The sequence below is a fragment of the Rosa chinensis genome, chromosome 6, assembly GCF_002994745.2.
Source record: "Rosa chinensis cultivar Old Blush chromosome 6, RchiOBHm-V2, whole genome shotgun sequence".
Classification (NCBI taxonomy): domain Eukaryota; kingdom Viridiplantae; phylum Streptophyta; class Magnoliopsida; order Rosales; family Rosaceae; genus Rosa; species Rosa chinensis.
Window position 1 is genome coordinate 22,240,284 of NC_037093.1, and position 27,425 is coordinate 22,267,708.

The 27,425-nt window shown below is 39.0% G+C and overlaps 2 protein-coding genes across 3 annotated transcripts; both read left to right on the forward strand.

Annotated features, from left to right (window-relative positions):
• The first annotated feature begins 10,611 nt into the window (after positions 1–10,611).
• On the forward strand, positions 10,612–19,616 carry LOC112170289 (RNA-binding protein 28). Of its 2 annotated transcripts, XM_024307526.2 has the most exons (20): positions 10,612–10,893; positions 11,106–11,166; positions 11,277–11,313; positions 11,482–11,612; positions 12,206–12,298; positions 12,499–12,591; positions 12,684–12,762; positions 13,839–13,972; positions 14,368–14,507; positions 15,014–15,064; positions 15,147–15,229; positions 15,317–15,371; positions 15,452–15,563; positions 16,594–16,860; positions 16,948–17,239; positions 17,319–17,532; positions 17,663–17,733; positions 18,196–18,364; positions 18,494–18,623; positions 18,724–19,616. In XM_024307526.2, the coding sequence occupies exons 1-20, from the start codon at positions 10,627–10,629 to the stop codon at positions 19,425–19,427; spliced, it is 3,183 nt and encodes a 1,060-aa protein (XP_024163294.1). In that variant the 5' UTR covers positions 10,612–10,626; the 3' UTR covers positions 19,428–19,616. The 2 variants fall into 2 exon arrangements, with proteins under 2 accessions (XP_024163294.1, XP_024163293.1); XM_024307525.2 differs by having other exon boundaries at positions 16,594–17,239.
• A 312-nt stretch (positions 19,617–19,928) lies between these two features.
• LOC112171054 (TMV resistance protein N) lies at positions 19,929–26,711 on the forward strand. Its single transcript, XM_024308297.2, has 9 exons — positions 19,929–20,525; positions 20,964–22,026; positions 22,200–22,505; positions 22,607–23,626; positions 23,718–24,400; positions 24,505–24,612; positions 24,881–25,120; positions 25,363–25,678; positions 26,386–26,711. Exons 1-9 carry the CDS (start codon positions 20,032–20,034, stop codon positions 26,491–26,493), a joined length of 4,338 nt encoding a protein of 1,445 aa, XP_024164065.2. The 5' UTR covers positions 19,929–20,031; the 3' UTR covers positions 26,494–26,711.
• The last annotated feature ends 714 nt before the right edge of the window (positions 26,712–27,425 follow it).

Below are 27,425 nucleotides of genomic sequence, written 5' to 3' on the forward strand. Positions count from 1 at the left end.
ATGGAATAATGTTCTCACTAGAAGGCCTTACTGGAGCTTAGCCTCTAAAATTATTTTACTCCAATTCTTCTCCAAACGCAACCTATGCTTATGAGACTATGTTTGTCTAATTGGGAAGTGGGATCCATAAAACCTATCTTTGAAATTAAACCATCGTATCAAATTGCTGTTCACATTAATCCCTTTTTCCTTCTAGAAAAGAAAATGAAAGTGATGTGTGTTTAAGCGGGTGACGTCATCTGTGACAATGGATGGAGGCATGGAGCTATCAGAATACCAGATAATGGTTGTGGCCTTGTGGGCTTCTATTCTGCACAGTCCTCATTTTTCTTTTTGTTGGGTTTGCACTAGTGTGTGTGTATATATATATTTTAAATAATGCTAGTAAATTATTCAATGTTAGGGGTTAAATTATCAATTTGATGAAAAATTAGGGAGTGTTTTAGGGAATCAGAAATTGAGAGATAATCGCTGTATATTCTCATTGATAATAGGGGCCTCTTTATATAGAGGATTACAATGCATAGAGTTAGAATCATACAAGGAAAGATAATATCTAGATTCTTCTAATTAAACCTTATTACCACTAGGTCAAGTAACCTAGAGTTTGGGCCAAACACAAATAGAGATATCCTTAAACACTCCCCCTTGTGTTGTCCAAACGCGGTGCTTCTCTCGTTGCCTCGTTAAAAACCTTGCCGAGTAACAAAAACCCAGTGGGACAAAAATAACCTCGGTTGAAAGGGAAAAAGATCACAACACACCTTTCGCGATTCGAGGTGAACATGTAGACATCTCCCCCTGATGTTTGCGCCTCCCCCTGATGACTACGATCATGGGAGTTCAGATAATTTCCGCAAGTCAATTCTTGCCACATGTTTCTTGAACGTGGATTTGGGCAATGACTTAGTAAACAAGTCTGTCTCACTGTCCTCAGATCGAACCTAGTTCACTTTGATCTCGAGGAGAGTCTGTTGTTGCTGATTATGCTTGGTGTTATCGCTTTTGATGTAGCCTTGCCTCATTTGTTCAAAACAAGCAGCATTATCCTAAATGCTCGTAGGCTCATCTGTGGTAGACTTCAAACCACAATTGTTCGAACATGCGTAATTATGAATCCAATCCATATTCATTCACGAACCACTTCATGAAGAGCAATGATCTCTGCATTGTTCGAAGATATAGCGATTAGAGTCTATTCTGTAGACCTCCAAGATGTCACGGTCTTTTCCCAAGGTGAACACTTGACCGGATTGGGAATGACCATTGTGTGGGTCAGAGAGATACCCAACATCAGCAAAACCTTCCAAAACACATGTCGTTTTGGGATGGGGATAGTGGACGCAGGCCAGTGTTGGCGGCGTACCTAGTGTGTGATGGGTCCGAATCCATCATCTCTTTGTAGGGATAAAACAAGCCCATATCAATTATACATCTCAAATATAGAAAGATATCTTTTACACCAATCCAATGGCGTCGCGTTGGCGCAGAGCTATATCTAGCTAACAAGTTCACAACATATGAGATGTCTAGTCTTGTGCATTGGGATAAGTACAATAATGCGCCTATTGTACTAAGTAAGGCACTTCTGCCTCTAGCACATCTTCGTCATCATCCTTTCGACGAAGAGGATCCTTTTCAGGATCAAGACTATGGACGATCATGGGGGTGCTTGAAGGCTTGACCTTGTCAAAATGCCTAAGCATCTATTGACACGATACTCAAGTTCTAAACCGAGACATAATCGTGTTCTCCCAAAATCCTTCATCTCAAACTACGGATTTCAAGTGTTCAGCGGTTTCCCTTAACTCTTTAAGGGCTTCTAATGAAGATCATGTCCAACATGAACCACGATAGAATCCAAAACTTGTTATGGAAACGCGTGGGCATATCCCCTCCCAATCAAGTAGTCATTTTAGCGAGCGTTTCAACCTCTTTGTAAACGCGCTCCATGGTCTAGAGCCATTTGACTTGGGTAAATGAAGTTCACCATGAACCTTCATGTATATTCCGTATCTAGATCCCTATAGAGATGCGTAGTGACCACATTTGTAAGCTGCATGTTCAGTTATTTGGAAACTACCAAACTGATAGGGTAGTGGAGTGCAATGACATCCATTACGAGAGAATATGTCTCGTCGTAGTCGATTTCAGGGCGTTTTGTGAGAAGCCTTGCGCCATAAGGCGAGATTACCATATCTTTTTCTCACTACGCTTTCTAACGAAGACCCATTAGTCAACAGGTTTTATGTTAGCAGGTGTTGGCATCTCTAGCTCGAAAACCTTCCTCATCGTTAGAGAATCTATCTTAACCTGGATCGCATCTTTCCATTTAGGCCAAATTTCTCTACGTTGGCATTCATTCATCAACGGAGCATGGTTCGATATCATTTGACTCAAGAAACTCATGCGCAACAAAATGCGCAACTACATCATCAATCATGATGGAGTTTCTATCCCACGTCTCATGTACACTAGTGTAAGTTTCATAGAGCTCTATATTCTCAGGAAAAGGTTCTGACGTTGAGGCTTCCCCCAATGATAACCATAACCCGGAAGATACTCATGAGATGGATTTTGAGTCTTGATGATCAAAGGATTGGTTTGTGCCAATGTATCATTCGAACCCATGGGCCTTCCATGCATCATAGCTGGGGCCATGGCCTATAACGCCAGAGTGCCACTCTCTTTGGCGTTGGCGCCATGCCTACCTCCATGTAGGGTGGCGCTACGTCCTCTCGTAGGGACGTCCTTCCTTGCAGGCTTATTTGCAGCATATTTGTGTGATCTCGTCACTTTAATAGGGATCGAGATGAGACATAGTGGGGACAGGCCACGACAATTTCTGTCGTTCCTGCTGAACATCAGTGTTCTTATCTCCCCCTAACGACAGGAAGACTGTCTCATCAAAGTGACAACCCCCAAATCTAGCGGTAATGAGATCGCCTTGCAAGGGCATTAAGTGGCGGACGATTGTTGGAGTCTCAAATCCAACTGAGTGGCCCATTCGTTTGTAAGGACCTATCATAGTGCACTGTGGTGACGCAATGAGCACATAAATGGCTCACTCAAATGTGCGTGAGTACAAAATACGTGTACCCAGTCACTAGCTGTAACGCAGAGGTACATTGAGTGGCGGTAAGTCGTAGACGAATTAGCATAGCTGCATGCTATATTGCATCACCCCAAGCGGATGTAAGAAGATTGGTGCACATTACCAATGCTCGGACTACCATCGTAGTCGTTTCTGTGAGACCATTTGAGTGTGTACATGGGAATATGATGTCCAACATCAGTCCCATTGCAATATCCATCGAAAGTCTTTCGATGTAAACTCTCTAGCATAGTCAAATCCAATTGACTGAATAGGATGATCTGGGGAGTGAGCCCGTTGTCATATGATATGTGCTAGGAATGTAGCATAAGCAGCATTTATAGGTGGACAATGGCACAACACGTGACCGGCGTGTTTGCGTGTCAACCAACATCATGAAATATTTAAGCGTCCGCAAGTTGGTTGAATCAATCCACAAAATGCCCATGGATTCTATGTAAGAACATAATGAGTATTGTCATATCCTTTGCATAGGACGGTCTCAGTCCTAATGTCCCTAAGGAACGGGCTTTGTAAAACGAGCGAGAGGCTTTAGAAGCAACCAATGAGAATTTTGGTTGGGCCTGAGCGTCTTAAACGCTATTCGAAGCAAGTTGGTGATTGCAGCATCACCTAGGGCGCCATCACAATGATGGACGCCATCCACGGCGTCATGGATAGGGACTGCGCCAGCCCTAGGCTGGTGGTGGACGGAGGCAGTGCCCTAGGCAGCAGCGTCGGTCACACTTAGTCCAGGAATCAACTTTTGATTCATACTTCATTTCGCTCGAGAGAAAAGATGTCCATGTGAAGTCTTTGGTAGACGGATCATCATATCATGACTAGGATGATCTATCTTATCGTGACAAAGCCAATATGTGTCTAAATCCAAGAGATCTTCTCTCATAACTTTTATTGGATTAATAGCTCGAATAGTGACATAGAGTCCACTAGAGAGACACATAAACTTCTCTAAGATGCGTCTTTGTTCGCAATCATTAAATGTATTGCAAAGGAACTCATTTCCGTTCTCTACATGCATTTTCGCATGGAATTCGTTGGCTATTCATAGGGTACGATTTGCCCTAAGAGCGTAGAGAGTTTCTGTGACAGCTGTAATCAAGGTGTCATTTGGCAAGTGGAACTTGGGCTATTCCATGTCCTTGAATTAATACTGATGGCCCGGCCATCGTAGTCACAAAGTCATATTCTCAGAATCAAAATTGAGTCATAATGAAAAGAACTCGAAATTTTATTCATAAGCCAACAAAGTACATCATTGTCTCTTAACCATTAGGAGAATCTAATCCAAATGCTAGCTAATGCAAAACAATGGTAGTAAATGTGACCAGGTGAGTAAAGAGATGTCGGTGGAGCAAGGCTCGCTTAAGTACCACTAATCTCAGAACCTTCCTAGACATCACACTTACTTTGGGTGTGCCTACTTTGAAGAAAGACTAAACCATTGGCATTTACTACAAAGTATATTGCAATTGCCTATTACATCTCTTGGAAAAATAAAGACTTAAACAGAATTGGCGATCTATTGATCCCAGCCAGATTTATAGTCTTCAACCCTTCACTCTAGATCATCTTCTTGATCTTCTTATTCCACATAGTGAGCTTCTCTTGCTTCACAATATGCTTTGTAGGCGGTGACAAGTTCTTCACGAGCTCTACAAATGTATGCCCAATGATCAGACACTCCACATCGAGAACGTACATCTCTTTGCTCGAACTCCATTGATTGAGGCACTTTGAAAGCGTCATTTAGATGGCTCTTAGTGTTGGTGGCGCCACCAACATGGCCAGAGGCGTTGCCTCCCTTTCTCTTTCCACGTTTACCTCTTCGGTTCCGTGTTCGCCTATTTTGGCGGTTACCTTCCCAAGTAGAGCGATTATATGGATCAGAATGTCCAGAAGTATACCTAAGATTAGGGTTTCGCTCTTGGCGCCCTCTCTTAGAGGTGCGACTATAATTGGATTCCGGAATATGCTCTGTTTCCACGGATCTCGAATTATAGTTCTTCACAAGGATATTGTCATGCTTTTCAGCGACATTCATAGTTCCAATGAGCTCATGAAACCTTGTGATCCGTCTTGCATTAACATCGATTTGATAGTTCTTAGTAACCATCAATGCAGAGACAGGGAAGGTAGAGAGAGTCTTCTCAATCAACATCGCATCTGTGATCTCTTTACCACAGAATTCCATTAAGGATTTAATGCGAAGTGCTTCCGAGTTATAGTCAAGAACTGACTTGAAATCACAGAAGCGGAGGCTATGCCATCTCACTTCTAGGTCAGGAAGCAAGGAGTCACGGACGTTGCCAAATCTTTCTTCGAGTGAGACCCACAGCCTTCTGGGGTCTTCTTCGTTCATATACTCGTACTGGAGCGAATCATCCATATGACGAGTCATTAGGATGATGGCTTTCGCCTTATTTGCCTCTAAGGCTGCTCTATTTGCTTCCAAAGCTTGAGCTTGCTCAACAGTTAGCACGTCCTGGCTAGGCTCGAGAATCATATCCAGGATTTCATCAGCCTTGAGATGCTGGCGGATATCACGAACCCACCTGTGATATCCAGAGCCAGTTGTTCCCAATGGAGCAAAGTCCAATTTGTTCAGATTACTCATCCTGAAAGAGAATAAGAAATTAGGGTTAGTTTCGGAGCGAAATAGGCTACCACGAAAACATATGAAATTTCTAAGCGTAATCGCTTCCAAGAAATTAGGAATTTCCGAGCGTAGTCGCTTCCAAGAAATTCGATTCCAAGAGATATTGGATTAGATTGAAACAATGATGTAAGTGGTCGATCATAAATTCTCTACAAACTCTAAGTTTGGAGATCTCAACAAGCTCTAAGCTTGGAGTGAGCACGAACCCCCACAGTTAGGCTTAATTTGGTCTCCCCTATAATGAAGAAAGGGGGGTAGAAGAAGGGAGATTGCAAGTCCCCGAAAAAGAAGAGAAATTGAAGTTAAAAACTCTAAAAAAAGGAGAACGTTTTGTAAAAAATACCTCGAAATAGGTCGCTGGAAAATTTGATCGGAAAAAGTGGTCGGAAAAAATCGCCGGAAAAGTTACAGGAAAATAGTTGACCGGCAGGATGACGTGGCGCTGACGCTGACGTGGCAGTGGGTCCTTCTGCTGATGTGGCAGTGGGTCCCTGTGCTGATGTGGCAGTGGGCCTGCGTCAGTGGGCCTCTACCATGGGCTTGGGCTTCTGCTTCTTGGGCTTCTGGGCTTCCTTTCCCTTTTTTTTTCTTTTTCTTTTCTTTTCTTCTCTTTTCTGCCGGTTTTCTGTAGGAGATTTAGTCGGCCGGTTCAAGCACTTTTAGGCCGGTTTTCTCACTTTTTCTTCTGGTTCCAGAATCCTGCTACCATAATTTGGTGGAAATTGGAGGTCCGGAAGATGGTGAACCGGTGGAATATTTGCTGCTAGTTGTATAGAGCTTCCGGTGGCCGGTTCGGTGGTTTTCCGGCCTGTTCTTGAGGTGGGCCTGCCGGTTCTGGACTCCTGGGATCGAGTTCTTCAAGGTGTGAGGTGGAGGCAGAAAAGGCTCCAAGGTTTTGTATTCGGATTCAAGGTTTTTAGCTTCTTGAATCAGGGTTTGACTATTTGTTTCAGGGTTAGGGCTTCGTGCTGATAACGTGTTTTAGGGAATCAGAAATTGAGAGATAATCGCTGTGTATTCTCATTGATAATAGGGGTCTCTTTATATAGAGGATTACAATGCATAGAGTTAGAATCATACAAGGAAAGATAATCTCTAGATTCTTCTAATTAAACCATATTACCACTAGGTCAAGTAACCTAGAGTTTGGGCCAAACACAAATAGAGATATCCTTAAACAGGGAGAAAATTTTGGTTTTAGAATTCTTTTCACATTGGCTCAAATGACAGAAATTCTGTATCATTGTTAAAGTTTATGATTTTGATATTTTGAATTCTATATTTTTGTAGATTGAAATTTAAAAATTTTTATTTGGCTGACAACCAACCATATATTGTGGCTTTCCAGTCATTTCAAACGTGTTTATTTTTTTTTTGTCTTCTCTATTTTTAAACAACTAATTAGGTTCCTTCTTCCCCTTCGACCAATTTCAATTCTTTAAGAACCAGGGCTGTTTTCCTTCAATTCTTTCGGCGACTCATCTCCACTTATTCTCATCAAAAGCTTGCACCTCTCCGCCACTAAACACCCAAATGCCCAAATATCTGTTGATGACTCAAACTCTTACTTGTTCACTGATTCCGACGACATGTACAACGGAGTTCCCTGGACTTTGACTCTGTTTCCGGTTGGCCCTGCCTTTTTGGCAAGTTTGAAATCGGCGAGAGATTGCCGATTTATGTGAAACACAAACATAACCTCCCTCTCCTCATCATCTACTTCCACAACAATGGGCTTGGTCCTCTTTTTGGTTTCTGCATAACCACCGTCGTACGGTACTCTAGTCTGTTAGATGGCCACACTTATGTTTATGTGGAATTAATGAGGAAAAGAAGAGAGAAGAAGAGAACCTAACTAGATGTATTTTGAAGATATTTTTGATTTCAGTCAAAGAATAATGTCATGTTATGAACATTTCGATAGTTCAAAGAAATTTTAAGGGTTTTTGTCCATTTACCCCATTTTTAGAGATTTTTTTCTCACTTACCCCATTAAGTTTTTTTAATTATCTCTTACCCAAAACACTCTAAGGAGGTCTTCCCTAATACCCCATTAAGATTTTTTTTTTTGTTTTTATTTTTTTTAATACCATTTTACCCTCACCTTTGTTACTTAGAGAGAGAGAGAAAAAAAAATGGAAGAGAGAGAAACCATAGGGGACTTCGCCGGAGCTCGGTCACCGGCTGCTGGTAGCCGGATTCCAGTCACCGGCCGCCGGTAGCCTGCCGCCGCCCACCGGAATTTTCTAAAAAACTCACCGGAAATGTTTATTGCTCCCAATAGACATCTATTGCCTCCCAATAGATGGGTCGTAGACCTCTATTGCCCCCCAATAGACGTTTATTGCCCTAATAGTCTATTGGCCCCCAATAGACGATTATCAGCCATGTATTGCCCCCCAATAGACGATTATCATCCATGTATTGCCCCCCAATAGACGATTATCAGTCATGTATTGCCCCCCAATAGACGTCTATTGCCCCCCAATAGAGGGCAATAGACGTTTCGATTACCGAAATAGTAATTAATCTTCCTAAAATTACACAAATAAAACTTTGATTAAAGAAAAAAAACGAGCAGATTACATTAATTCAAAACATCTATTGTCCCCTAATAGAACTTTTTTTTTCAATTTCTTTCCTTATGGGCATTCTGCCCCTATTTTATCAAAAAAAAAAAAGAGTCTTCAGCCTTCTTATGCTCGATCTTAGCTGGGAAAAAAAAAATCCCCAAAATCCAGTAAAAAAAAAAAAGACACAGAGGAGACTTGGCCGAAATCGAACCGGCTTCTACTCTTCCTCCTCCGGCGAGGTCGAAGCCTCCCACTCGCACATCAAACACTTTACTAGGTACGCCCATTGACGCAAGACATCTTCACCAACTACGCCACCAAGCGCCTTTGCCGGATCCAACTATTTCACCAACTACCACGACCGGGTCAACGTCCCCAATCTCCGATTCACTTCCTCGACTTGAGCTCCAACAATCACAAGCTCTCCTTCATCGGCTACAGCCCTCGCTTTCGCCTCTACCGGAATTTCATAGCTGTGGTCGCCGAGATGCATGCGCTCCAGATGGAACCCGACCAGGCGGCGACTCTGGTTCTGACAGAGCTGTGTGATTTCAAAGGGATGTTGAAGGCGGTGGAGAGGTTCAAGGTGACGGCGATGTTCTAGACGAGGACGGAGGCCGTCTTGGAGATGGTCTGGTACGGCTGCATTCGATCGGAGATGGTCTGGTACAGCTGCATTCGATTGGTGATGAGAGAGAGAGAGAGAGAGAGAGAGAGAGAGAGAGAGAGAGAGAGAGAGAGAGAGAGAGAGAGAGAGAGAGAGAGAGAGAGAGAGAGAGATGAGTGGCTGTGGTTTCTTAATTAGACTAAGGGCAAAATTGTCATTTCTCTTTAGATTGGGTTAGTGAGAATAAATCTGTTGCTGGAATAAGTGGGATAACTTTGGCTCATTTTAGGGCTTTTGGTCAAGGACCCAAATTTTAACCGCCACCCGATATATATTTAGTTGAACTACCAACTTTTGCTGCTTCCCATTATGGTCCAAGTTCAAGAGACTCCCAATCCCTACATCCATGATGACAACGCTAGAATGTAAGGGTTTTGGTCAAGGACCCAAATTTTAACCCCCGCCCAATATATATTTAGTTGGACCACCAACTTTTGCTCCTTCCCATTATGGTCCAAGTTCAAGAGACTCCCAATCCCTACATCCATGATGACAACGCTAGAATCATTGATGTGTTTTCAAAACAGTGTTTGACCTACAAACTTTATTAAAACATTAGAGTTGCAGATTCTAACCAATTAAACTATATAGAGTGTGTTTGACATGTGATTCTAATTATGTATCATGCAGTTCAATGGCACAATAGAAATTCTTACATGTCCGTTATACTTGATGGTACAAAATTAAAGCTTTCTTCAGTGGAAAATCAATAATCTTAACCCTACAAGTGTAGCTAGTTAGATCCCGTGCATCAATCTGCAATAACGTTTTTAGAAAGGTTACCAACTTCTGCACGCAAGTCATGCCCCCACCACATATGCCTATTTAATAATACATCTCATGCTATTACTATTATTTCTGATGCTAGAAAGAAATTCATCAAGTTTTTGAGATAAAAAACGAGGGGGGTTTTTCGGGTAACATAATTTGATATGACTGTGCTAGCAAAAACTATAAGTTGCAACTTTCAACTCGAATGCTCCGTTCTATGAAAACTGTCATAAAAAAACTCAAGAAAATAGTTATAATTTCAAAACAAGAACTATATTAGTAGTGTCTTTTCATCACATCATTCGATATTTTTTTCTATTAGATGGACGGAAAAGCAATAAGTTATGGTAAAGCACCAAATGTGAATGTCTCATTAGGGCATTTTATCAAAGTTAGAGGCAATGATTTAACAATTAATGGAGCAAACTGTGATCAATTAACTCCTGAAATATTATGTGGATAATTTTTCATCAGTTAATACGTACAATATGACAATATATCGAAGTATCGAACAAAACTCTAGGCCCTCAATTCGGAGCTAATGAACAATGAATGATATCAACAAACACAGAACATGTCGCAGCATCAAGAGAACCAAAAGAGACGAGAATTAGAACATACGTGATACATGGTGCTCTTTTAACTCATGAAGCAGGTCAATAAAGGAAAATTGGTCACTCCCCAAAGGCTCAAACATCACCACAAGATTTGCTCAACAGCTAAAAAGTATAACCGATTGGATTTTTCATGAGAGGTGCGATCAAAGTAGATTCTCCAAGCCGATGTTCGCGTTTTGAAAAATTTATAAATGCACAGCCGTACCAAAACTGCCCTCCACAAGATGGATCCAAGTCCTAAAAAGACTTTCGGGTCATCAAAACCCGAAGCCCAGTTAGTAGGCCCAAATGAGAACCCGAATGGTTGTAAACCCACCCTGAGAGGTTTTATGTCCATTCCATTCGCCCGCCGAGCAGGAGCAGGAGCAGAAGCAGAAGCAGAGATGGGGAAGAAGAAAAGCAAAGACGGGAGCCATCCCAGAACCGAAACCGAGCACTGTACCTCCACCGTCTTCGTCTCCAATTTGCCCTACTCTTTCACCAATTCCCAGGTACTCTCATTCTTTTTCAAATCCCCGATTTTGTAAATTTTTCCCTCAAAACTAACCTAGAACAAGACCTAATCATCCAAATTTAGCTCAATACTTGTATTACTATCTGTTCAAAGATTTCTGATTTTTGTTTTTTTTTTTTTTTTTGTGTATGTGTGATTTGGCTGTGCTGTTTTATTTATGCAAAGTATTGTTTGTATTGTGAAAATCAGCTGGAGGAGACGTTCAGTGAAGTCGGACCGATCAGGCGGTGCTTTATGGTCACAAAAAAGGGTGAGCTAAAATTGTGCAAGAGAGTAATTTGCATTTTGGATTGTAGTACCAACTATTAGAAGTTTCAGTCAGAGACTGTTTCTTATATGCCTTTTTTGCATTGGTTGCAGGGTCGACGGAGCACCGTGGTTTTGGCTTTGTTCAATTGTAAGTTCAAGTTCATTAGTATTCCTGCAGCATGTATCGTCTTATAATGATAGGTTCATTAGGTTTGGGCATTCGTTTACTAAATGAACTTTAAACTATCAAATGTTTGAGGTTTCGAGAATTTGAAATATTTTTTTTTTTAATTTGTGTTTTTGTATCTGTTTGTAGTGCTGTCACAACCGATGCTGATCGCTCCGTTGAGCTGAAGAATGGTGTGTCTGTTGGAGGTCGAAAGATTGCTGTTAAGCATGCCATGCACCGTGCACCTTTTGAACAACGAAGATCAAAGAAAGATCAAGGTTGGTAGTAGTAGTAGTAGTACTCATCTTAGTATGGATCTAAGGCACACCTATAATTTCACTTCCTAGCTGAAGGACACTTGTGATATTTTGTTTCAAATTAAATAAAAAGAGGGAAGGGAGAGAAGAAGATGATCGAGGTAGGGTGACGGGAATAAAATACATAGAATGGCTTATAAAATTAAAACAGTAAAAAACCTTTAAGTAGTTTGGTCAGCACTATTGAGTATTGACACTCTTGTTTAGCTTCTAGGATTTGACATTCTGAGTCCATATAATTTACAAAATACTCAACTTGGAATCCCGGAAGCTAAGTGCTAAATGTATTACTGATGATTAGGGTTTAGCACTATTGACACACTTGTTTGGCTTTAGGATTTGACATTGTGAGTCCATATAATTTACAAAATACTCAACTTGGAATCCTGGAAGCTAAGTGGTAAAAGTATTTCTGAAGATTATGTATTCTCCATTTTCCCTTTCTTCATATATATACCCTCTTTTCCAATAAACAAGTCAATTGAATAAAGTTATCAAACTGTCTCCCTGATCTCAATTCTGCCATAAATGTTTTGTTTATCTTACGTTTTTAGGTTCTGAATTGGATGAAACTATGAATTCAAAAAATGGCAAGGATGGAGACAATCCTAAAGAGGGAAAGGGTGCTTCAAACTTGGATACAAGAGGTGGTGAATCTTATTATATATATTTATGTTACTGTTTGTTTTTATACATTTTTTTCTTTGGTTATGATAGTTTTCATACTCTATTCCACTATTCTTTCTTTGACTGGAACATTAAGGATAAAATGTTAATACTGGTCCTAATGTTCTCAATTCAATTTCTGCAATATTGGTTTTCTTATCTAACTATGTTGTGTTTGTAGAGATCAAATTGGATAAGACCATGAAGTCAAAGAATGACAAGGACGCTGGCAATTTGAAAAAGGAAAAGGATGCTTCAAAGTTGGAGGAAAAAGGTCACTATTCTTAGTATATAAATCATGTTATTGTGGTTTCATACTTATCATACTTAACCATTTGGATTTTGTTGCTTTGGAATAAAATGCAGAAAAAACTGTGAAACCCAGAAAACCAGCAGCACCACGTAAAGATGTAGTGGCAAAAGTGGGAGGTTCTGAAAAGCAGAGGTATATAATATTCCCTTGCATCTCAAGGCCAATATAGTTTTCATTCCCAATGTAATTCTTTTTATTTCTTTTTCCCCAAGTGAGTCAGTTGGTTCAGTCTCACATTTATTAGAGCCTTGTTGGTTCATATAGTCATTAAGTTCATGCATTACAGCTTTCAATTTACCATGAATTCTATCCGCTTGTAGAAGTGTGTTAACAGATTGTGTTGATATCAAGTTTAAACTTAGACTGGACACAGGAATCTGATGTTGATAGATTTTTATTGAATATATAGATAAAAGCTTAGGAAATATAATTGGGCTTAGTCAGCTCAATTCAGGGCCTTTAACTTTCATTCTATGTACTCTTGAGATAGCATGTGAGACCACAGGGCAATCTTGCGGCTCATTGCCTTGCAAGATTTTCCCTTTCATTAGGGTTACATTATTTCTGGTTATCAGATTCAGGAGATATTATCCAGGACTCCTGTTTGAAGATTGTTATCCTTCTTGATTCTGAATGAAAATCTTTTGTCGTATCTCATCCAAAAAGAAAAAGGAGAAAAAGAAGGAAGAAAAAAAATGGAAATATAGGGTTAAAAGCATGATTAATGTAGGTCTCCATCTTTGATTTAGTTTTTTCGAAGTTTGCAAATCTTTGGCCATATGCACAAAATCAATTTCAGACGAGTGAATTTTGAGGCCTCTGAATATGAAGGAGTCTTCTAAGTTCTAAGACTTTTCTTTTTTGACGTCAAGTATAATTACCTAGTATAATTAGGCAGCTATATGTTTTCTTAGTTTTGTGTTCCAACTCACATGTCATTTGTAGGTAACAGGGTTATCAAGTAATTTGATTGAAAAACAAAAGAAAATAAAAACCATCTCTTGTGTTATGATAAAAATTTTCCTGTCAATGGATTTTACTTTATTAAGTTCCTGGTTCTCAGCTTAATATTTGGGTTCTCAATTTGATGTGAATAATGATTTTTGTCCTATACTCAATCTGTGTTATATCGTAAACGTTTGAGATCCTATGATAATTAATATCTTCATCTGGTATTCTGATATCTTCAGTTTCTTATTGTTATGAAGGGTTGCTAGGACTGTTATATTTGGTGGCCTTCTCAATGCTGGTATGGCGGAAGATGTTCATCGCCAAGCTAGGGAGGTTGGCGATGTGTGTTCTATAACTTATCCTTTTCCCAGAGAAGAGCTTCAACAACATGGTAAGGGTTTTCACACCCTCAGGAGGCGGTTTTTAACCTTTTCCAAGTGATGGGAGTGATTTATTTAATATATTGAGTTGAAATTGCGTTTAAGTACCTAACATTCAAAATATATACAATTCTGATGACTTCATTGAGATATTTTCTATCCTTGACGTTAGTCATTTGGTTATCAAGATATTTGTCATCTTTGACACTAATCGCGACCCCATTATTATTGCATAGCACTCGATACTTTTGACTTTTGTAGTCATAGTTGGGTAACTGCTTTCTTAGTTGGAATCAATTGTTACTAGACAGATTTGAATCATTTTCTGCCCTCATTTGAAGTATTTTTTTAAAAATTTATACAATTTGGGATGTTGAGTTGACCATGATCTCTGGTGACTGTTCAGGTCTTGTACAAGATGGATGCAAAATGGATGCCTCAGCTGTACTTTACAACAGTGTTAAATCAGCTCATGCTTCTGTTGCAATGTTACACCAAAAAGAGATAAAAGGAGGAATTGTTTGGGCCCGTCAGTTGGGTGGGGAGGTAAATGACATTTCAACTGCTTCAATCACATTTTTCTTATATGGACATATACAAGTAATTCAGTTGTTTTGTTTTTTAATGTGGAATTTATTGTTACTGGATCAAGTTTACGCTATTCATCCTTGCTGAATTAGGATAGATAATAGAATAATGAGGCAAGGATGTTATAGATTTTGTTATTAGGAATGTTTCCAACCATAAAAATAAATTTATTGGAAATGCAGGATTTATGTTTTTAGAGGAAGTGCAGGGTTAGGAACAAAAGAAGTGTTTAATGGCAATGCAGTAACCATTAGAGATAAAAGTAGGAGACCAGTTTTCAGCATATGTGTTTTCTGTGATAGGTAACCATGCCTGATTGGCATGCAGATTTTAGCATATCCTTTTTTTTTTGTTTCATGTTATGGTGTCGTGGTGTTGTTGTATTCATGTTATGGTGGTGGCGGTTTATTGTTATTCAATCTACAACGGGAAGTCTTAACAGTTTGATTGTGTTTTTGGGCCAGGGTTCCAAGACTCGGAAGTGGAAGCTCATTGTCAGAAATCTTCCTTTCAAGGTATTTTACCAATTGTGTGTCATATGCAATTTTCTTCATTGTGAGAAGTGTTATCTGAACTAGTTTGCCAACACAAATGCAGGCCAAAGTCAGTGATATCAAAGATATGTTTTCATCTGCGGGATTTGTCTGGGAGGTTTATATACCACAGAATTCTGATACAGGGTATTGTACTATCATCCTGTACTGTTTTTTATACTTTTTGAAATATCACTTTCTGTTTTTTCTTCATTTCTTTTTCTTTGTTGGCAGGTTGTCTAAAGGTTTTGCATTCGTCAAATTCACACGCAGACAAGATGCGGAAAATGTACATTTGTGATTCATGCTTAGTTTTAGAGTAGAGTTCGTGTTGATTTACATGCATTAACTCTTTTCCTTTTTATTTAGGCAATACAAAAGTTCAACGGACAAAAACTTCTTAAAAGACCAATAGCTGTGGATTGGGCTGTTCCTAAGCAGATATATGGTAGTGGCAATGATGCCCTTGCTTCAGAAGATGGTAGTATACTGTAACTCCATTCTCATCTAGCGCGCTCTTGTTATTGCTGTTTCTTTTTGAACCTTGCATGAACAATGACTAGTCCATGGGCATTTCGTGCTTGGTTAAAGAAATGGTGATGACATGATTTTTATATCAACTGTGGTCATTGTTTTTCATATTCTAGAAGTACACGCAAGCTTTCGAGTATATAGTCATGATCAAGGTTTACATCGGCCAATGTTCTGTTGTTTGGATGAGTCCGCCTGTATATATCTTCCCTGTATATAACTCAAATATGACCAAAATATGGGAGATATCTGGATTTGTTGGCCCAATCACCAAAAACATGTAGGAAAAAAAAAATCTGGCGATATAGAAAAGGAAGGTCTAGAATCAACCTCTTACCATGCCCTTCTCTCTTTGAGTTCTTCTAAAATCTGAATATCTGATAGAGATGTTTTTTCTTCTTATGTCGATGAAAGAGGGACTGGGGGAATGCCTAGTCTGATTTGTGAAGACGGGTTGCCGTCTCTAGTTTTTTTTTTTTTTTTCCTTGTGAAATAAGGGCATAGGCTATGACTATTTAGACTTCTAATTATTTTCTGTTTAGCCATGAACTTTCAGTTGATACTCTCACCCCCTTTTGGTTTTCTGAATGGGTTATAGTTTATCTTTAATTATTTAGTGAAGTTATTTTAGTTTTGATTTCTAAATATAAAATGGAGTTTTCATCTACCTCTTGTACCCCAAGAGTGAACGTGTATTGAAAAATCTTCCTTTAAAGTATGTACTGACATATCCTTGATATCAGCATATCTGTTGATATATCAATTTGAGCGCTGATATATTTGTCACTGCTCATATTTTGAACATTGGTTATGGCTTATGACTAGTAAGATGTCTTATTATCAAGTATTAAGATTAAATTTTGAATTTATATTAGATGTGTGAAACTGTTTGTCTTGCAATTTATTGATTTAGTAATTAGAACTGTGTCTCTGTGCAAAGCAAAACAACATGCAATAAAGCAAAACATTGGTTTTTACAGGAGAAAAGGGCGGAAGAGATGGGGGAAATGATAGCAGCAGTGATGATTTTGAGGGTGATGCTGGAGATGATGGAGATGCATGTAAAAAGTCCCAGCACCTTGATGGGATTGACAGTGCTTCAGATGACTCCAATACCACAGAGATGAAAGACATCCCTACTGAAATTGATTTTGAGGAGGAAGCAGACATTGCAAGAAAAGTTCTAAAAAACTTGACCACGCCCTCTGGTACAGTAACTGCTGTTGATAATTCTGCATTGCCCAAAGGTAACAAGGAGCCAACTATTGATTTTGAGGAGGAAGCAGACATTGCAAGAAAAGTTCTAAAAAAGTTTACCACACCCTCTGGTACAGTAACTGCTGTTGATGATTCTGCACTGCCCATAAGCAACAAGGAGCCAACTATTGAAGAATCTGCTAATGAGACTAGTAAGTTAGCTTCTGAGACTGCGGTTAATAAATTATCTTCTGAAAGTGCCAGTGTGTCAGATGTTGCTAAACCACAAATGGAAGAGGTAGATGATTTGCATAGAACAATTTTCATCAACAACCTTCCTTTTGAGATCACTAATGAAGAAGTCAAACAAAGGTTTTCTGCTTTCGGGGAAGTGCAATCTTTTGTCCCAGTTCTTCATCCACTTACCAAGTACGTTTTATACCTTTTTAATATAATTCCTACCTTTCTCCATTATACTGGAGACTTAACATGATATATGTCGTGGCAGGCGACCAAAAGGAACTGGCTTTCTCAAGTTTAAGACAATAGATGCAGTGAATTCTGCTGTTTCAGCTGGTAGTGCTGCGTCTGGCTTGGGGATTTTTCTCAAGGGTAGACAACTGACAGTCTTCCAGGCTTTGGATAGAAAATCGGCTCACGAGAAGGAAGAAAATATGGCCAAAAAAGAGGACATAGACCACCGCAATCTCTATTTGGCAAAGGTTTTTCCTTTTAGAAACCACCTTCATTTTCTTTCCTTTCTTTATCTATATCATAGTTTTCTGTGTCTCGTGGTAACTGTGATGTACTGTCCTGAATGGTTGGAATTTTCTTTCATTCAAATCATAACAGGAAGGTCTTATTCTTGCGGGAACTCCAGCTGCAGAAGGGGTTTCAGCTAATGATATGTCAAAACGCCAAATGTAAGATTTGTTGTTTTTTATAATCCCTTAGATGCTGAATATTTAGAGTCTGGCAATAGGACGTTACAATTGGTTCTTAGTAGTCTTCTTTGCACAAAATTTCTAAGTCAGTTTGATGGGATCATCAATTCTATTTTAGCTACTTTTTTGGAAATAAAAAAGCCTATGCTTATATTAATTTTCTGTTTATAGTTCTCATCTACTTTTAATTGTATCTTCTTAAAAGTTTTAAGCAGGGATAAGAAAAAAGGGAAACCTACAAGCTTTGAAATCTATTTAGGAATATCCTGTCAAAAAGGGAAAAGAACTTGGTTAGAAGTTTGACATGACAAGAGGATTGTCTTGCTTTGTAGTTTTTAACAGGTTATGAGCAAATTGCATTGGTGCTGCTTCGCCATTCAGATGCTGATTACTATTACTAGTTTCATATTCCTATTTATTAATTTTTCTGAAACCATGCAGGTTGGAGAGGAGCAAGGCGATGAAGCTTAAATCTCCAAATTTTCATGTTTCAAAGACAAGATTAGTTATGTACAATTTGCCAAAGTCCATGACTGAAAAACAGCTTAAGAAACTTTGTATGGATGCTGTTACCTCACGAGCTAAGCTACAAAAACCTGTGATTCGACAGGTTAGATTGTAGTTACGTTTGTTGCTTATGAGTGGTGGCTTTATTTTTGTTTTATAAAGTTTTCCCTTGTTTTGTCAAAAAAAAAAAAAAATTTGAAGTTTTCTGTTGTATATGATGTTGAGCATGCAGATAAAGTGCTTGAAGGATGTGAAAAAGGGAAAGATTGTCACAAAGAACCACTCTCGTGGTGTTGCTTTCATTGAGTTTACAGAGCACCAGCATGCCCTTGTGGCTCTGAGAGTTCTTAACAACAATCCTGGTAAGTTTACATTATCAACCGAATTCACCATTTCATCATGTTGGATTTTCTTTCTTTTTCTTTTTGACATATTTCTAATTTATTGTGGTACAACTTGCAGAAACTTTTGGTTCAGAACATCGGCCAATTGTGGAGTTTGCACTTGATAATGTTCAGAAATTGAGAGCACGTCAGGTATCACAACAAACTCAGCAGCATGCCGCTAATGGTAATCAGAAAGAGGGGCGACAATTTGATCACTCAAATAGAGCAGATGCTCACCCAAGCAAGAAGTTCGAAAACCGGAGAGACAAAGGTCATAAGCGAAAAATGGATGAGGTAGTACCAAATAAAGAGGGTGAAGTGGAAAATAGGGTAAGTGATGGATCTGCCACTGAAGGGCAGAGATTTCCCAAGAGGCAGAAGAATGGTTCAGATAGAAAGGCAGAAAAGATTTCATCAAAAGAAGTACTGGGAGGCTCATCGGTGGAAGGTTCAAAACGTGGAAGGCATCATCAAGATGGCAGGAAGGCTGGCGGTGGAAGATTGTTTGCAGGTGAAATCAAGGCAGTTGATGCGCCCTTATCAGTATCTTCGAGAAAGACGAATGTGGAACCTAAGAAGAGGAAGCTGCAGGAGCAAAAATGCATGGAGGGAGGAGAGAACATGATGAGAAGAAGGCCAAAGAATAAAGACCCAACAGGGCGGGATGTTACAGATAAACTTGACATGCTGATTGAAAAATATAGATCCACGTTCTCACATCAAAATTCCTTCCAAAAAGGTGGCGGAAGGCAAGATTCAATTAGAAAATGGATTGATTAATTACAAATTGGTTTTGTAAAATTCCATGACGAATGTCTTAACGGATGAGTAGAAGGCAATTCCTTGGATACGCGGTCGCTACAAATTTTGTGTTTGTTAAATTTTGACAATGTTCAGCTGTAGCTCTAATTTGCCAAAATGTCTTTCGAAAGCGGTATTGAATTTATTGAGGCAATTATCACGCGTAAACTTGTGTACGATTCATATCCCTGCAATGAAGTGAATAAAATTATGTTAACCAAAAAAAAAAAAGCCTTTTAAATTGTCTTTTGGGGATTTATCATAGTTTATTATTTGTTATTAAGAAGAGCAAACAGAGTTGGCCGCTGTTAAGATTGTGATTGAAGTGACATCCAGAGATTATGTTAATCACAAGAAAGAAAGAAATTTCATTTGGATCAGCTGGAAATGGGCGTTAGTCGTGATTTTTCTTTGTCATGGTAATTTTTTCTGTCATCCAAAAAAAAAAAAAAAAAATTTCTCTTTTTCATCTCCTCACTAGTCCAGGCAAGTTGACTTAATTTTCAGTTTTTCATCTTCTCGATCAGTAGTATCCAGTCGATCGCTGACAATCTGGATCAATCAGGTGCTGCAGGTTAACTTAATGGCTGCTGCGCATGCTCCTCCTCCTCCTTCTTCATTGACCTATGATGTCTTCCTCAATTTTAGAGGCCAAGACACTCGAGAGAGCTTTGTCTGCCATCTTCACAAAGCTCTGGAACGGAAGACACTCAAAGTCTACATTGATAAACAAGATCTTAGAAAAGGCGACGACCTTTCGGACCTACTGAAAGCCATTGCCGAGTCAAAGCTTTCGATTGTAGTTTTCTCTGAAAACTACGCGACTTCCACATGGTGCTTGAAAGAACTGGGGCAGATCCTGGAATGCAAGGCCAAGCAGAACCAGATTGTGTTGCCTATTTTCTACCGAGTAGATCCTTCCCACATTCGTAAACAGACGGCAAGTTTTGGCGAAGCTTTTGCCAAGCTTGAACTCGACCGCAAAAAGGACAAGAAGTTGCTGCAAGAAGTGCAGAGATGGAGATCCGCTCTAAAGGAAGCCGCCAACTTAGCTGGCTGGGATTCCAAAGATCATGAGTAACTTACTCTTCCTCCTCTCTTAATTAATTAGGAGTAATTTTGCCAAAAAAAGAAAAAAAATAATTAGGAGTAAATGGTCTTAAATCGAGTTGCTTCTATTATTGTTGTTGTTGTTGTTGGACTTTTTTGTTTGTTTATGTAACTAACATTGAGTTGAATTCATTCTCAAAAAAAAAAAAAAAAAAAAAAAAAAACATTGAGTTGAATTTTGTGGGTTGCATGAATCCTGCAAATCATAAACTCAGCTCAATAGTATCTGCAACGTACATCTATAACATCCTACATTTTATTGGTCCGATCTAACGTATTTAATGAATATTGCCTGCTTTTGGTATGGTGTTGGTGATATTGTGTATATGTTCTTAGCTACCGTATGACCACATGAAGGACCTCCTTCTCTGACACTCGACTGCATTGTTTTTTTAAATTTTGAAGGGATGATGCCGAGCTTATTGATGATATTGTAAAACAAGTCTTTGATAAAGTGAATTGGATATCGCCACATACAGAGGATGGCTTGGTTGCCATGGATTCCCATCTGCATGAAATGAGACGACTGTTAAATGCTGCCCCGGATGATATTGTCTATATTGGAATCTGGGGAATGGGTGGCATAGGAAAAACGGCCATTGCTGATGCTATTTATAGAGAAATTTCTCATCAATTTGACCACCGTTGCTTTCTTAAAAATGTGAGGGAAGGTTTGGAGAAGGGAGAAGTACAAATGCAACTTAAATTTCTATCTGGAATTTTGAACGAGAAAGTCGACAATTTTGATGGAGGTTACATGATGATGCTGAAAAGGCTAGGTAACAAAAAAATCCTAGTTGTTCTTGACGATATACTCGATTCAATCCAGATTGAAACCTTACTCGGAAGGAAACGTTCATATGGCGGCGGAAGTATAATTATTGTAACAACTAGAGATGAACATGTGGTGCGTGAATTTAAGATATACAGGCCCAAGCCACTAAGTGATCGCGATGCTCTGAAACTCTTCAGCCAGAATGCCTTCAACACATACAAACCCTCTGGAGAGTATGAACAGCTCTCAAGGTGCATAGTAGAATATGCACACGGTCTGCCCTTAGCGCTTATAGTATTGGGAGCATTACTTCGTAACAGAAGTGTATCTGAGTGGGCAGATCAGTTCAAGAAAATGAAGAAATATCCGAACCCAAAAATTGAGGAGGTGCTTAAAATAAGCTATGACGGACTAGATCATTCACAGAAGAACATATTTCTAGATATTGCATGTTTCTTTAAAGGAATGGACAAATACTATGTAACAAAAGTTCTCGTCAGTTTTGGCTTCTCTCCGAACATTGACTTAAATGTTCTAGTTGAAAGAGCTCTTGTAACCATCTCAGACTCCAATAAGCTTGAGATGCATGATTTACTACAAGAAATGGGTAGGGACATTGAATCCGCTAAAGAAGATGGGAAGCGGAGAAGATTTTGGAGTGAAGATGCTGAGCGTGTGCTAACTGAAAATACGGTATGGCCATGATTCATGCATGATTTCCCAAATTTTTATGTCATAGCTAGATACATAATCCTTTACTAAGATTTTCAACTTTGACCAAAATGATATTCATGGGAAACATGTGTTAAGCTTATAAAACATTCTTAATAAGGCTCCTGGACTTAATTCCTCTTTCGTTTACTTAGGCTACGGAATTTGCGGAAGGCTTGATGATTGACTTGCCGAACAAGGAAGACAGATCCTTCAATGCTGAAGCTTTTGTTAGTATGAGGAAACTGAGGTTGCTCATATTCACTTACGGGCAAAGGTATATTGGAGATAACGGTGAAAATCACCTGAGTGGGGACTTCAAGTTTCTTTCTCATGAGTTGAGGGTTCTCGTCTGGCATAGGTATCCTCTAAAGTGCTTGCCATCCAACTTTGACCCCAAGAATCTTTTGCAGCTTGACATGCGTCTCGGTCACATTGAACACCTCTGGGAAGGATCTAAGGTACAAGAATCACTTTTATCCTAATTCATGAATTTTTGGATAAGATATCTAATTTATTAATTATTATATGTTTAATTAATGCATGTTTTGCTGGCATGCAGCGGGCGAAAAACTTGAGAAGCATAAATTTGAGTGGCTCTCGATATCTTAAAAAAACTCCTGACTTGACTGAGTTGCCAAATCTTAAGAAACTAGATCTTCATGGTTGCTCAAGTTTAACGGAGGTCCACCCATCCATTTCAGCCCTTAAAAACCTTGTTTTTTTGAGTTTATCAGGGTGCAGAAAACTTAAGATTCTTCCGAGCAGCATTCATATGAAATCCCTCAAAACCCTTAATCTTTCAGACTGCCCAAATCTTGAGATGTTTCCAGAGATTTCGGAAGATATGGAGACACTATCAGAGCTTATGTTATTTAATACTGCAATTAAGGAACTACCATCGTCAATTGAACGGCTTCGGGGGCTTAAAACATTAAACATGTTTTACTGCAGTAGCCTTATCTGTCTTCCAGACAGTATCTGTAATTTGGCAGAACTTAGATCTCTCGACCTGAGTGGTTGCACAAAACTTTATAAGTTGCCTGAGAACATTGGGAGTTTAGGATCTTTGTTGGAACTTCAAGTTCGAAACAGTGGTTTAGAACAACTGCCAGTCTCTGTCTTACATTTGAAGCTTGGTAGATTATCGTTTGGTGCTTGCAAACAAATGGTGGCTCCCCTTTCATCATGGCCATCATCAATTCAAGATTGTTGTACTGCTGTGGTACATCTTGATTTTGAAGATTGCAATCTGTTGGAATTATCGGATGCTATTTCTCATTTTTCTTCATTAAAAGTATTAAGGTTGTCAAAAAACAATTTGGAAAGCTTACCTACAATCATGAATCGACTTGTTTTCTTAGAACAACTTGAATTGGAAGGTTGCAAGAGACTGAGATCAATACCAGAGCTTTCATCAAGTATAAGTTACATAAATGCGCATGATTGCATAGCTTTGGAAACTGTTTCAACACCACAGACTGCTTACAATATCGGTCGGTGCTTCATATTTTCTAATTGCCATCTCCTGGAACAGAAAGATCTTTTCAGAGATATTGTAGAAACTCATTCCCCTCCACAGGTATAAACATAAATTTAACCACTATTTTTGTTTTTATTTTTCGGTGTTTGGGAAAGAAGTTAATTAACCTTGTTTTTCTTTGTTGTTGTAGGGTAATTGTTCCCGACCCTTTTATTTCTCTGTACCTGGAAGTGAAATACCAGAACGGTTCACCCATCAGTGTAGGGGGTCTTCCGTAACTGCCAAGCTACCACCAAATTGGTTTGACAAGAAGTTTTTGGGCTTTGCTATATGCGCCGTTACTAATAAGCCCCTTGGTGTTGATTATCGTTACCTGTCTGCTCAATGTTTCTGTACCTTCAAGGGGGATCATTGTGAGTACCGTTTCAGTTTCTATTTGTTTCATATTTATGTCGGTTTCTACCGCAGTTGGCTGGAGTCAAATCACTTGTTACTAGGATATGTGCCATGGTCTGAATCTGGCATGATTAAGAGAGAGGAAGTCAATGAACGCCGTTACACAGAGGCCAACTTTGAGATAGAATTGCACTATGAAGAAAATTTTGTTTCAAATGTAATATCTGGCATCGAAAGTTGCGGAGTTGGATTCTTTTTTGCCAACAATGAGGAAGTCGACTCTGGGAAACCAATGGTAGAAGTTGATAATTCTGAGAGGAGCCTGGAGGCTTGCTCGGCTGAACCCAGTAGTAGTGACATCAAAAGTGACACCTCCGATGAGGATGAGCAATACCTTAAATTATCACAAGTTTTTAAAGGCGCAAATAGAGCACTGAGTTACATCAAAATTGAGGACAGTGATTTATCTGGGAAGAGGTTAAATCTCTATGTCTATAAGGAGATTATAACACTGTCTACTTTTTTTATGATAACTTTTGATTTAGTACCGCTTCATATAAGGGTTTTGACGTTAATTGCAGGAAAACTCTGGAAAGTTGGACACAAGAAGTCAGACTTACATCAGGTCTGAGGCAAGGGCATCTGGATGATGGTTTTAACTGGTTCCTATATAGCAGTGGGATCGTAAGGTATTAGGACTTTCATCGTATCGATTAAAGCCGTTTAATTTCTGAAGTCCACAAATTGAAATACTGCAAGCAGTAATATATCAGAATATGAACTCTTTGTTTATTATTTTGTGGATGAAGTCTCTTTTCAACATTTAGCTCATAACGATTATGACTCGACAGTTCTTCATGTAGCTTAAGGTCCCACGTGACAAATAATGTCATAGAAGGCGAGCACTTACAAACCAGATCTGTTTTCTCCTATAACATTAAATTATTATGTTGGCAGACACGAGTATGTTTGTACACATCGTCGACTTGGCTGTTGGGCGAAAGCTATAGTGCCAACTCCCATTGACCCAACAATTTTCGAAATTACTTACGTTGGGAGGCACACTTGTTGGAACACTCAACCAATGTTGACACACCAAGTAAGAGTTACTCCGGGTATAGGGGTTGAAAGTCCTTTTGATGGCTTTCGGTGGGAAAAGTATGACCAAATGGACATACCAGGAGCTACATACCCAAGGTACGTATTTTGGAAATTTCATTATATCAAATCTTGGTACGCTTCATGAAACTATAATTTAAGTAAGTAGTATGTAACAGTTTCTCAGTAAATGTAGTAATGTACGAACAATATAATCCTTTTTTGATTTTGAATTTGTTGATGTTGCTTAAGAAGTTAGATGAAGTTAATGTCACACAAAGTGCACAAGTACAAGCTTGATCCATTTCATTTTATAACATTAGATTGTTTATATTTAGCAGAGTCTATTACATATGCACTCCTCAAAATGTCAAAAGTTGCATGGTCGTAAAGGAAGTGCAATGCTCCAATGATCAGAAAATCGTTAAAATTACTTACAGAGGAAGACACACATGTACACTAGCCTCCACCAGCAATGGAGGAATGGGTGATAGCAAGACCTCCATGGAAAATGGTGCATCGAGTATTTGTGACCAAGTTGTCCAATCACCAAGCTCATCAGGAGCCAATGGTCACGAAAGAAATGTAATAATAGCTTACAGTCCTGTGGATGATGACAATGTGACTATGTTACGAGTTGCAAGCTCACAGGATATGGTACGGTTTTCATTACCCAATTTGATAATTTCAGTCAACTTTCTTATTATATATGCTCCTAACGCTGACAAGTTGAAAAACTAACCCTTTACTTTGAATGAATTCTTTTACGGTCTTGCTTCTAATTCAATGGCAGAACTAGAAAATAATATTTGGGGGCCGAAAAATTATGAATTATATTTCACAAAAAAAAAAAAAAATTCTTATATGAAAGTTAATTTAACTTAAAATAATGGTTGCAATGTATTCTTATTGCTTTTGATAGTTCTCCCCTGTATGCCGCTCAGTTCTACCTTGATGACATAGCCTCTGTGTCTAGAGCTAGAAGGAGTGCTTGTGTTAATTCTTAGTCGTTTTGCTTTTCTGTTTGGATCTTTTAGGCCCCGCTTGTAACAAAAAGAAAAGAAAAGAAAAGAACGGTTGCAATGTATTCTTTCTATTTTTTCTAAAAGCATTTATTAATTGGTTAAAGTAAATATTATACCATGTAATTAGATAAAAGTGAAAATTATTATTATTTATTATTGTTTTCAGTATAGAGAAAAGTAATTGAGGGGGCCCAGTACATAATTTTTGTCTGAATCTCATTAACTCCATTGTTGGTGGTGGGGGCGCTATGAAGTTTCACTAGTGTCCTAATTGTTTCAATAGACTTATACAATCAACATGAAACGAAGTTGCTAATTCTAGTTCTAAAACACTTTCAGGATGTCAATGATATGGAAGATAAAGACATGGCTAGTTGCTTATGCCAATTATGGTGGTGTTGGAGGCTTTGGACTTCAATAATCTCAAGAAAAGGACCCGAGAATTGATGGATTCTGATCAACCAAATGAATCCAACTCTATTTCAAGCCATAATCCATGAAGATCCTTGCTAGGACTGCCAATGGTTTTGCTCGGGAGAGCCTATGTTTTTGTTGTATTTAAGATACTAGAGCTACTAATAAGGATTAGTCAAAGCAATATTCTAAAAACTGTTTATGTGCCTAGAGTGTGGCAGTGTGGTGGTCTTCGATTCGATCTGCTGGCGTTTAAGAATAATTAATCTTAATGTTTTATCTACTCATGACCGTTTTATTCATTGCCTTGTTCAATTTTGCTTTTTTAATCTACACTAACCGAGTTTCTTGTCTCTCTTGCATATCTAACATGACCATTTCCAGAAAGCATCCAATACTGGAAAAAGGATTAATCATATCCTACACACAACCACTATAAGTGGTCGAGTTGGTAAGAGCTTCCAGGTGTGGAACCCTCGCACACGGGTTCGAATCCCACTGGCGCTTACTGGAGTTAAATCCCAATATATTCTGGGTGGCCAGGGAGGAGGAAGCGTTTTGACATGATCCCTCAGCACGGATTAATTTATGGGTTTAGGAAGCCTTTGAGGAGCAGTGTGATATTGATAAAAAAAAAAATCAATCATATCCTACACATGTAAAATAGGGAAAGACTTCAGTGCGTTAATGCAACCATGCATGATCTACGTGGCAAGCAATTACTGGTACACTTGGATAGTAGGCCCTACAGGTGCAACTGGTTACCTAAAGATCCGATCATCTGACGGTTTAGAGCATTTGAAAATAGAAACCAAAGTGACTGTTTGGCTCGACTTCTCTGTTCTCTCTCTTCCCCATCTCTCTCTGTTCTTTCTCGCAAGTCTGTTATCTCTCTTCCCTCATTTATCCCCAAAGAGCCATGGATTTCCGAGAATGTCCCAGACTACAGAAGATTGAAGGTTGAA